The sequence below is a fragment of the Amblyomma americanum genome, chromosome 6 (genome assembly GCF_052857255.1).
Source record: "Amblyomma americanum isolate KBUSLIRL-KWMA chromosome 6, ASM5285725v1, whole genome shotgun sequence".
NCBI classification, from domain to species: domain Eukaryota; kingdom Metazoa; phylum Arthropoda; class Arachnida; order Ixodida; family Ixodidae; genus Amblyomma; species Amblyomma americanum.
This window is the reverse complement of record NC_135502.1, coordinates 36141075-36152919: the sequence shown is the minus strand read 5'-3', so window position 1 is coordinate 36152919 and position 11845 is coordinate 36141075. Positions and strand designations below refer to the sequence as shown.

The following is an 11845-nucleotide window of genomic DNA, read 5'->3' as shown; positions in this document are numbered from 1 at the left end:
CCTTTCCCCAAAAAACCAATTATTATTATTATTATTATTATTATTATTATTATTATTATTATTATTATTATTATTAATAGCTTGTGCACTTTCCCGCTGTACTAAAGCGCTGCGGAACAAAATTTAGGCGCCGTCATTTCAGTTACCCGCCGCGGTGGCTCAGTGGTTAGGGCGCTCGACTACTGAGCCGGAGTTCCCGGGTTCGAATACGGCCGCGGCAACCGCGCTTCAATCGAGGCGAAACGCAAAAGGCGTGTGTGTGCTGTGCGATGTCAATGCATGTTAAATCTCCAGGTAGTCTAAATTATTCTGGAGCCCTCCACTACGGCATCTCTTTCTTCTCTCACTTCCTCCTTTATGCGTTCCCTACGGCGCACCGAGATGTGCGAGACAGTTACTCAGTCATTTTCCTTGCCTGAAAAACCAGTTTTCAGTTTCATACGAACCCGACCGCGGCGGCTGCGTTTTTATGGAGGAAAAACGCCAAGGCACCCGTGTGCTGTGCGATGTCAGTGCACGTTAAAGATCCCCAGGTGGTCGAAATTATCCCGGAGCCCTCCACTACGGCACCTCTTTCTTCCTTTCTTCTTTCACTCCCTCCTTTATTCCTTCCCTTACGGCGCGGTTCAGGTATCCAACGATATATGAGACAGATACTGCGCCATTTCCGTTCCCAAAAAAACAATTATTATTATTATTATTCATATGCGCCGCGGTGGCTCAGTGCTTAGGGCGCTGGACTACTGATCCGGAGTTCCAGGGTTCGAACCCGAGCGCGGCGGCTGCGTTTCGATGGAGGCGAAACGCTAAGGCGCCCGTGCGCTATGCGACATCAGTGCACGTTAGAGATCCCCAGGTGGCCAAGATTATTCCGGAGCCCTCCACTACGGCACCTCTTTCTTCCTCTCTTCTGTCAATTCCTCCTTTATCCCTTCCCCTACGGCGCGGTTCAGGTGTCCACCGATATGCGAGACAGATACTGCGCCATTTCCTTTCCCCAAAAACGAATTTTCATTTCAACTTCTGCGGGACAGTTAAATCGAATCCCCCTTTTCCCCCTCCACTTTTTTTTTCACGAATTTCACCACTAAACAGAAGTGCATATTTGGGCAGTAAAGGTGAGGTTGTTTTTATTCTCTTGGGGCAATTTTTGCATTACTCACTGAACCCGTCGATAACGGCTATGTACTTGTGAGGAATCTGAATAGGACAGTTACGATGGGTTTTGCGATCGCCTATGCTGGCAAAAACATACCGTTTCCGTCGAGGGATGCTAACGACACTTACTGGATGTTTCTACAAGGCAAATTAAGATTTATGGAAAGGGGAGGCAGTGTTTGTTCTGGAAGGTGCCAAAAATTGCTCTGCGGCCAAAGATAGGAGGAATGCTTGGGGCAGCATGAAGAGACTAAGAGCAGAGCGTATCACAGAGAAAAAAAACGATACAATGACATTGTTACAAAAATTGGCTTATTAAAATTAGCATGGAGAGGGACATGGAGAAAAAAAACGATACAATGACATTGTTACAAAAATTGGCTTATTAAAATTAGCATGGAGAGGGACATGCTAGATTGCCTATTTCTAACGCACACCAAGATCGGTGAGGGACGTTCGCTGGACATCAAGACCTTGAATTATTGTGTTTTTCTAGGTGTCCAGTGATAATTCACGTGTATACCACAAATATCCTTAATATCCAAAAATGACGCTTGCTGGGCTTTCCATGAATATTTTTAACTACATGGTGCTGACTCTCTTAAAAAATTTAATGAAAATAGTAATTATGATGATTATGATGATTTAATTACGCAAGGGTAGTTGTGGCCAAAGTACGCCATGGCACAAGGTATTTTGACCTAATCAAGATGGCGCTGGAGACCAATTTTCAACCATTTCAACCCAGAGAAGCAAAGCAACGGGCCAGGGGAAAGCATGTATTCATTAGAAACCGGTGGGTATACGGAGGCACTGGGGATCGAACAACGCAGCTCCCGCATACGAGGCGGATGCTCAAACGGCTGGGATGCCGCTGCTGTTAATTGATACAAATACTGCGGTTCGCTAAGCAGGTTGGGTGGTGCGCAGACACGAATTGTAGCATGTGCGGAGCAATACGTTTGTACTGTACATAAATACTCACAATACGCAGAACGCATTGCAGCGGAATGCGGCAGTGCTGACCTGTATGTGAAGCCGGCTTTGGCCGCCTGGATTCGTTCGGCGTGGCTCTTGCTGGCCGAGATGAACTGGCCTTGCATGCTGTCTCGTCAGAAGCACTCTGGACGAATCTCCAGCGACGATACGTGGCTCGTGCTTTGAAGTCGTATACCTGTGATGACGAAATGATGCGAGATGTGCTCAGAGAAGGAAGTAAATGACCGAACAACAACAACAACAACAACAACAACAACAACAACAACAACAACAACAACAACAACAACAACAACAACAACAACAACAACAACAACAACAACAACAACAACAACAACAACAACAACAACAACAACAACAACAACAACAATACTAATAATATTATAATAATAATAATAATAATAATAATAATAATAATAATAATAATAATAATAATAATAATAATAATAATAATACTAATAATAATAATAATAATAATAATAATAATAATAATTGTTTTTTTGGGGAAAGGAAATTGCGCAGTATCTGTCTCATATATCGTTGGACACCAGAACCGCGCCGTAAGGGAAGGGATAAAGGAGGGAGTGAAAGAAGAAAGAAGAGGTGCCGTAGTGGAGGGCTCCGGAATAATTTCGACCACCTGGGGATCTTTAACGTGCACTGACATCGCACAGCACACGGGCACCTTAGCATTTTTCCTCCATAAAAACGCAGCCGCCGCGGTCGGGTCCGAACCCGAAAACTCCGGATCATGTAGTCGAGAAATGACCGAGCAAAATACGGAAATAACATGCGAATCCAGCAAACACGTGCGCGTATAATTGGAATCAAACGCCGCAACGGATAACATGGAGTAGGAACACAGTTTCCGTTATTTGTTATTACTCGAGTCTGTAGAGAAAGATCGTTGCGCAGACAGCTGCTCGGCGCGCATTAGGAACGGTCCGTCCTGGCAAACCAAAGACTGCGACATTTGCCACGAGTCGTCGTCGTTTTATTACGGCATACACGTAAGTACAGCTGCGAGAAAAATTAAAGGGAACACGCAGTTCTCATATCATATTTATCTCAAGATCATGTCTCAAGATTATATTTTAGTTTTTGCATCGAACTGGGCGCATATTATTTATACATACCTCCAGACGATAATTCGAAAATAACCAAAGAAACAAACAAAGACAAAGAGCTCGCTTCTCTCTTGTACTTGAAGAGCAATCGTATACCGCAATAAAGTTCCTGCTTATATACATCTTGAATTTGTACACACAGCCGCGGCGGACTGTGCGAGGTGTAGATGCGTTGATATGCGACAGGAGTTTTTGAGTAGCCCTACAGCAAGTCATCTCGAAAAAGTGCAGAAGGCAACGACAGATTGAACTTATTTTTTAACCACAACTATTTCACATTTAAAGTTGGCCACTGAGGACCCTATACGTCAGCTGTAACCGCAAACGCAAACAGGGAACAAGGCGGCTTGTTCCGTCTCTTTTTTCCTACGTCCCTGTCCTTGTTTGAGCGGTTGCAATTTGCATTTCAGTAAAAGTCGTCCCGGGCTCGACCTCGACCATGACCGGACGGGGCACGTAGCTGTGTGACGACTTGGCGATTATTACCACTTGCAGGCTTTAATAGAGAAAAATCGGGAGCAGGACCACCAGTATCGCCCTCCAACTCGTCTTAAGAAGTTCACGCAACCTTTCTCCGTGAACTTGAGTTGATGTGCGCAAAAAAGACCGGCTGAAGTAACAACGCCAACTTACAGCGTTTTGGGAAAGTTAAGTCCACGTACAGTAGGCGGCAAAAGCTGACGACATGCGAGCTTGCCGCAGAAAAAGTTATGATGGGCACTTGGGGTTGATACGTGCTGTGAATGCGAAAGCATCCTTTGGTATAAGTGAAGTACATTAAATGACTTTGACTGAAAGGCATTTACCTCGAAGGTCTTCACCTTAAAAGCCTTTGCCATAAAGGCCTCTCACCAAAAAGCCTGACCTTGGAGGCATTTACCTTGAAGGCCTTCACCATAAAGACTTCAACGTAAAGGTTGCCATTGTCATTAAAGACCCGCATCATTTAGTAAGGTTTTTATATTCCAAAACTGCAACTATTACTGCATAGCTATTCCTATCACTAACTAGTAGTCTCGCCTAATGTCTGCTTTAATGCCCATGATCACCCGTTATTCTTACGGTCTACTGCTGATAGCATGCGAGACCATGGTGACGTCATGAGGTTTTCGTACCACTTGGTCAACGCCGCCGGTTTTCGTTGCTTATGAGCCATAGGTATAATGCTTTCAAATTAAAATGATTTGGGCGCAGTCACTCAACTAACCGTCCCACATTCGTGAAAAAGTGAGGAAACGTGCATGCTCCATTTGCTCGAATAAATAACAGGTGGTGCTACAAAAAATTTGTTCCCGAGCACACGTACTTGTACCGTAAACTTTTGCTTCCGACTGCATATATCATGTTTTTCCGGGTTGCAGCAACCTGATATGTGAAGACTCAGACGTGTTCATCTTGTGACCTGTAGACGCTTTCTCCTAGCAATGTGCAAAGGATGAAAGAAAATTTTTTTTACAGCAATAAAAACGCCAACTAGCGCAGCAGGAGGAAGGCTCTCCAGAAGGCGCTATAACCTCGCAAAAAAATTCTTGTACACTCTAAGCGCAACAACTTAAAAGAAAGAAGAAGAATCTGGACAAGGCTGGTCGAAATAACAGGACCCCTGTCCTTCCGTCTTCCATTCTATCAGGCTACATCCTATTACCACTCCTTTTCCCGTCAAAACTTTCCTGTATCCAGCAATTAACCGCCTGTGTCTTGGCCACTCCCCCGTAGTGGGTATGTGCCAGCAACGTCTGAGGCCTTCCTTCCTTCCTTCACTATGCACGCAGTAAAGGGCGGCTTTACATCACCTGTACCGGTGAGATATGTGGCGTCAGGAGCGACATAAGACGGAGCTCCCAGGAAAAGAGGCCGAGGCAGGTTACGGCCGTAAGCTCCACGCACGAACGCCGACGCTGCAAGATCAATCGGATGCCGTCGCCCACCGCGTGACGGCGGCTCGTGACAGCGGGGCGCCGAACATGCAGCGCTACCTTTCGGATTTCGTTGGCTCAGGTCAGCCATGGTAGAATAAGAATTATGTAGGGAATAATAATGATAATAATAGCTTTGATGAAATTTATTCACGATTACAAAAATAGACAAGTGGTGACACGGCCTGCTGTTGGTTGTTTACTTCTAGTTCATTAACGTAGGTAAGACTGGGCTGATAGAGGCGATTGATTTCCATGTGGTATGGACATCAGGCTGCGCTTACAACTACGCGAGGAGTGGATCTTGGCGCTAGCTGGCGGCTAAGTATGGTTTGGATGACGGAAAGATAGAAAAATTAACAGGGCATTAAGGCTACTTACGTGTCATGAATGCGAAAGCATTTGTGTGTCGTCGGGGGCTACTCATCATCATCAGCCTGACTACGGCCACTGTAAAGCAAAGACTTTAGCCCACTGCAGGGCAAAGACCTCTCCCATGTCTCTCGAATTAACCCTGTCCTTTGCCAGATGTGCCCACTGTATCCCCGCAAACTTATTAATCTCATCCGCCCTCCTAACTTTCTGCCGCCCCCTGCTGCGCTTGCCTTCTCTTGAAATCCACTCCGTTACCCCTATGGACCAGCGGTTACCTTGCCGCTCAAAGTTAACTATATTTGTTTACTACCTAGTGCTAGTTAGTGAGTAGTACAAACTTCTTAAAGGCCTTTTCGGTGAAGGTCATTAGATCAAAGGTCTTAGGGTGAAGGCCCTTAGGAAAGACCACACGACATGCGCGTATATATAAAGCGTCACTTTAACCAAGCCACCCACGCCACTTCCGTTTTTACGTCCGGTCTGTTGATGTCACCTGCAGTTCCGGGACCATGGTGACGTCACACTGAATTTTCGCGGCCTTGGTTCAAAACTCACTTCAGAATAAGTTTTATTTTTCTTCCCTGATAATGCAGAAACTGCCGATGACGTCATAAGGTCACGTGGGATTTTCGGTCAGTCCCTCGTGGACGGCGGCGACGAGCTTGTGCTTCGGCGGAGCGAACGGCAGGGTCCTCTCGAAGGCGCCGCGGACTCCTGGGTCTTCTCGGCGGCGGCGCTTCGCTGCTGCTTCGGCTGCGCGCCTATGGATCCTGGCGTCGGCGGCGCTGTGCCTCTGCTCGGGAAGCTCGTTTAGCAGCAGCGGCAGACGAAGCAGTTCCACTGGTGCGTAAGACGCCGTCCATTGATACGTTCAGCCTCCCCAGGCTTTCCAGGATTGTCTCACGCTCGGCACAAAAACACGGGCAAGCTAAAACGAAAAGGTTCACATCATCCACAACATCACACTGTACGCACACATAGGTGAGGTGACACGTTGAATCTTGGGCAGCCATATCGGAGTATAGTCAGTGTTCGTGCGCAGTCGATACAAGAGAGTGGCTCTTTCGCGCGACAGGACTCGCGTAACGCAAAGGAGGTGCTACAATTATCTTCTATAGAGCAGCGAACCCGTTTATTGCGCACAAAAAACAAAAATATTTCTAGCGGCTTCACCAGTTGTAAGCATAATCGTCATCAATATAATGCAGAACAAACCTGATTTACGCCTGCCCAGAGGCGAAGAAGAAGACCCGGAGAGAGCTGAGGTAAAGAAGAAGAAGAATATGCCCGAAATCGAGGCGGCGGTAAGGAGCTAGCACCTGTTTCGCTTAGCTTAGCGTCCAGTAAATTTACCTTTTGCTACAGTGACGAATATTTGCTACGCGAGTAGATATAAACCGGCGGGTGGAGCCCGGCTCGGCCCTACCCGCCGTCACTCCTGTCTGGAAGATGCCGTCTCGACAGCCATCCTCAGTGAAGATCATGAAAGCACAGCTAGGAATGAACGTCTGCCGTGGTTGTTCGGGATCCGAACTGTATGTGCTTGAAAGTAATTTTAAGGTCTGCGATGCCCCTAATGCAGCATCAATCCTTGATATTTGAGATCCCGGAATCGCTCTCGTTTGACAAGAATCAAGGGGGAACATTTTTTGCTTCCGAAAACGGAAATAAGCGCACCATTTCATAATCCTTCCCACAGGCACCTCAGCCTTTTAAATCGATGGACGAAATTTGAGAACTCAATAATATACGTGTGCCACTTTTATATCGTAGTACATAGAAAGCAATAGGTTTAAAATATATGAGGGAAAAAAGTGTATATTCTTAGAACATGTCCGGTTAGTTAGCTCGGTGCATTCACGCTAATGCACCGCTGCACCCTAAAGAGTTATAAATGGTGCAGTTGGAACTTTGTGTATGCTTCGAAAGTCTTTGAAAATGGCGCTAGGGCGAACCTTGTGAACGCCTGCCACAGTCGCTAACTATAACTGGACGACGAAATGTGGACGGTTTCTTCACCTCAGGGCAGTGTGTCTTTACGTTGCACAAAAATCATGGCGCCATAACTGCCTCAGGAGGCAAATCAAATGAGCTCGACTTTAATTAGTCTAAGAGCCATTATAAATGAAGCAGTTCAAAACGTGACGTGCAGACCCTTGTTGAATACGCGCGATGTAGCTGGGAATCTGCATGCACAGATTTGTCCTTTTTCTTGCACAGGACTACAAAGACAGCTCGTCCCACCGGAAGGCAGTTCACGGCGGCCGTGTTAAAAAGACCCTATTCTGCGGCGTCCTTGTCGCCTTGCTTCTCGGCATGGTCGTCGCCTCTCTGCTCATCCCCGTAGCTCCTAGTGAAAGCGAGGGCACCAAAACGAGCTCAGCTTCCACTAAGAGTAGCGGCCAGGTCTTCTCAATCGCTTCAAGCGAAGGGACGAGCCTCGAATCCAGCACCTGGAGCGCTATTAAGTCCTTCGTTGATGCCACGGCTGAGCCATGTCACAATTTTTACGCATACGCCTGCGGCGCTTACAAGAACCCTTCTGGACAGACGATAGCGCAGATGCAAGACGAGATGTACGACCAACTACTGAACATCCTGTCATCTGTCCAGTATCCGGAGCAAGGGCAGAGTGCTGCGCAGAAGGCTGCCGCCTTGTACCACAACTGCCTGAAGGTGCGCGATGGAGGCGTCGACGACTCGACGGCCCTGAGGCAGTTCATCAAAAGCGTCGGCTTAGCCGTGCCCCTTCGCCCAGAGGTAGACGCCTTGGACAAGGTTCTGCTGCTGTTCTTCAAGTACAATCTTCTCACTCTGCTCGGCTTGTCACTGGAGGACTCGCAACTCGACAGAGGTGTGAGGGAGATCAAAGTTGCGCTTAACATCGACCAGCTGTCCTGGTTCCATCAACGTGACTCAGAACTATTGATGGGCTTCTACCCTTCACACCTGGACGCACTGGGCCTGGTTAAACATAGGGAAGAAGCGTTGAGAATAGCCATAGAAATAGCCGCGTCTGAGAACATAGCCATCAGCCTCCTGACGAAAGAAACGTTAGAAGAAGCCACCAGAATGATTTTCTCAACTGTCGGCGACATAGGCATCCATACGCCCAGTGTTCGTCCCGACCACTGGGCCACTCTCATTTCGAAACACAGCGACAGCATCTATCAGAAGAATCACAAGGTTCAAATCAGCATCAGCGCTCTGGCGTACTTCGACAAGGTCCACTCGAATCTCGGCGAGGCAGGCACAAGCCTGCTGACGGCGTGGGAGCTTATGCGCACCCTGGTGCCCTTGTCGTCGCCCCACTTGGCGAAACGTGTGCGGTATTTCCAGTTACTCTGTCTTAGGTCTGCAGTGAGAGCCATGGAGGTGCCACTGCTCTCGCACTATTTGTTCAAAGCCGTTCCCGAGAGTACCGTTGCCTCCGCAGAGACAATGTCGGAAGGCATGCGACGATCTGTCACCGAAGAGATTCTTCATGCTGACTGGCTGGACAATGCAACCAGGTCTGCAGCTCTCGACAAGATGCTCACGCTCCGAGCTCACATAGGCTATCCGAAATTCTTCGGCAACGACGGGGAGCTAGATGAAGTGTTTGCGCGCTACCCCGAGGTATCCGGCCACTTCCTCACCCCATGGTTGTCCGCAATGAAGCTCACCATCGAGTGGGAGATGAAGAATCAAAGCAGCTTCAAGTTTTCCTTGCGGACCACGAACGCGGCTTACTTCCCAATGCGCAACAAGTTGATTCTACCAGCGACTATACTGCGACCCCCGGTGTTCGTGCCGGGCGCGCCCAGGGCCTACAACTACGGGGGTCTGGGTTCCGTCATCGGACACGAGATGACGCACGCATTCGACGGTCAGGGCAGCATGTGGGACGGCAGTGGCAAGTGGCGCGACTGGTGGTCCAAGTCGTCTAGACGGCTCTACAACGACAAGCTGACGTGCCTGCGAAGCTCGCACGGCTCGACGCGGGACGTCGCAGACTCTGAGAACATGGCGGACTTCGCGGGAGTGGTATCGGCGCACGCCGCCTACGCGGGGCTGCGGGCGAAGGAGGAACAAGTGACGGTGGCAGGACTCCAGCAAAGCGCGCAGAGGCTCTTCTTCGTCTCCACGTGCCTCAAGTGGTGCGCCACACTTGGAAACGTTTCGGTCGCGAACTACGCGCCGTGGAGGGACCGCTGCGTGATTCCGCTCAAGAACATGGACGCCTTTAAGGACGCCTTCGGCTGCCGCGGGAATTCTAGCATGATGCAGCCATCCATATGTTCATTCTGGTAAAGTTTGACGTATTTAACGAGATATAGCTCAAGTGAGATAAAATGAACAATTGCGATTCCCGTATAAACTTCAGTGTAAGCTATAGTGGTAATAGTAATGCTTTGGTTTTAAGCTACTTGGTTCATAGCTGAAAACATGGCGCTGCAGGCGCCGGGAACGCAAAAACGCTCAGGCGCAAGTCTTGCGTTTTCCTTTGCCTTTGTGTGTCCTCGTTCCCCGTTGCGCAGCGTTCTTTTAACTGTAGTGGAAACTCGAAATGTCCTTCTAAATGACGAGCTCGAATGTGCTGTTTGGAATACACGAGTTATAAATGTCCCTTAATGAATTTTGTGATGCGTCTATTTGCAGGATCTCTGTCGTGCACCTCCAAGTGTAAGCAAGCGTAAACACGAAATGAGCCTGCTAACAGAGGCTAAGAGAGGCGCTTCTAACAATTGAAGTTTTAAATACGCTCGTTAAAGAGTAAATAGCGTCGTTTGCACTTCACTTGTCGCAATCATTCCAACTTGCTCAGATAAACAGTTCTTTAAATCCGTTACCACGCGTCTTGTATTCGTGTCTGCATATTATAATTTCGTAAGACTAGCGGCGCCTCATCTATCGTTCTGTAATCGGCTGCCTTGCGCTGGGAAAAGAAAAGATTAAGAGAGAGGAAGGCAAGAATACAGAGGAGCATAGGCGAAGCATACTACCTCGATGGAAAGAAACGCAAACAACCCGGCGCCAGCACGCCCCGCTGTTGGAATTTATTTTCATCGCGCTTTTATCTGGGTGGTATGAAAAAGACGTTAGAGTCGTCCTAGAATGTATCATGGACGAGTATAGCGCCCTTTTGCTATCACCGAAGAAAAAGTGCGGTGAAAAGAAGTTGAAACAGTGGAGCGTGTTGGCGCCGGGTTGCTCGCGTTTCTTTCCATCGAGGTAGTACATGTCGGTGCTCATGGCCTATAAATATACACAGAATTAGCTCCTTAGCTTATGCATGGAGTCTGGCTGCCTGTGCTCCTGAGTACTGATTGCGACAAGGCGGTACAAGCTTGGACGTGCCACATGCGAGCTGACGCCACCTAATATGGCGCCTTGGTATTAGCCGAACGCTCATTCTGCAGGTATAACTACTTTGGTTTCCTTATGGTTCATAAGGAACACTATCCATTTTTTAACCAATATCCCTCAAGAGAAACGTATACAACGTCTGCTTCTTACCGGCACTTACCTATGGGGCAGAAACGTGGAGGCTAACGAAAAGGGTTCATCGGAATTATGGACAACGCAACGAGCTATGAAAAGAAAAATTATAGGTGTAACGTTAAGAGACCGGATGTGGGCGGAGGGGGGGGGGGGGAGGAAACAAACGCGTGTTAATGACATCCTAGTCGAAAGCAAGAAGAAATGGGCTTGGGCAGGACATGTAATGCAAAGACAAGATAACTGCTGGTTCTTAAGGGTAACATGATTCCAAGAGAAAGCAAGCGTAGCATGGGGCGGCAGAAGGTTAGGTGGGCGGATGAGATTAAGAAGTTTGCAGGCAATGGGTGGATGCAGCTGGCAAAAGATAGGGTTAATTGGAGAGACTTGGGAGAGGCCTTTGCCCTGCAGTGGGCGTAGCCAGGCTGATAATGATGATGATGCTGTTCTTAAGATTGATCGGTTAGCGATTAAAGTTACGGAGCTAGTTGTTCCCCCAAGTGGACGTAATGAGATAGCTGTTTGCAAGTGTCTTTTAGCCCTTCTTTAACTGCGGAGCTTGCACTACTTGCGGTAAGCCTTGTATATGCTAGCGAAAGACTTGCGCTCGTAACTTCCTTGGCGCTTTTCGAGAGCAGTCTCGGAGGGATGCTTGGCAGGATGTCGGGACGCTCTCCAGGGAACACGGGCTCTGCTTCATCTCGACTGGCGGTTCTGATTAGGCGCACTGCTGATGTCAGTTACATTACCATCTCTCCTATTTACATCAGCACACATCATCGCCCTCTTTCT

General features: G+C 48.1%; 1 protein-coding gene across 1 annotated transcript; it reads left to right on the top strand.

Moving 5' to 3' along the window:
- Window positions 1-7801: 7801 nt before the first annotated feature.
- Window positions 7802-9865, top strand: LOC144095203 (membrane metallo-endopeptidase-like 1). Its single transcript, XM_077628991.1, has one exon. It carries the CDS (start codon window positions 7889-7891, stop codon window positions 9863-9865), a length of 1977 nt encoding a protein of 658 aa, XP_077485117.1. The 5' UTR covers window positions 7802-7888.
- The last annotated feature ends 1980 nt before the right edge of the window (window positions 9866-11845 follow it).

Coding starts and splice junctions, on each gene's coding strand:
- LOC144095203 (XM_077628991.1), top strand. CDS start 7,889: ATGGTCGTCGCCTCTCTGCTCATCCCCGTAGCTCCTAGTGAAAGCGAG.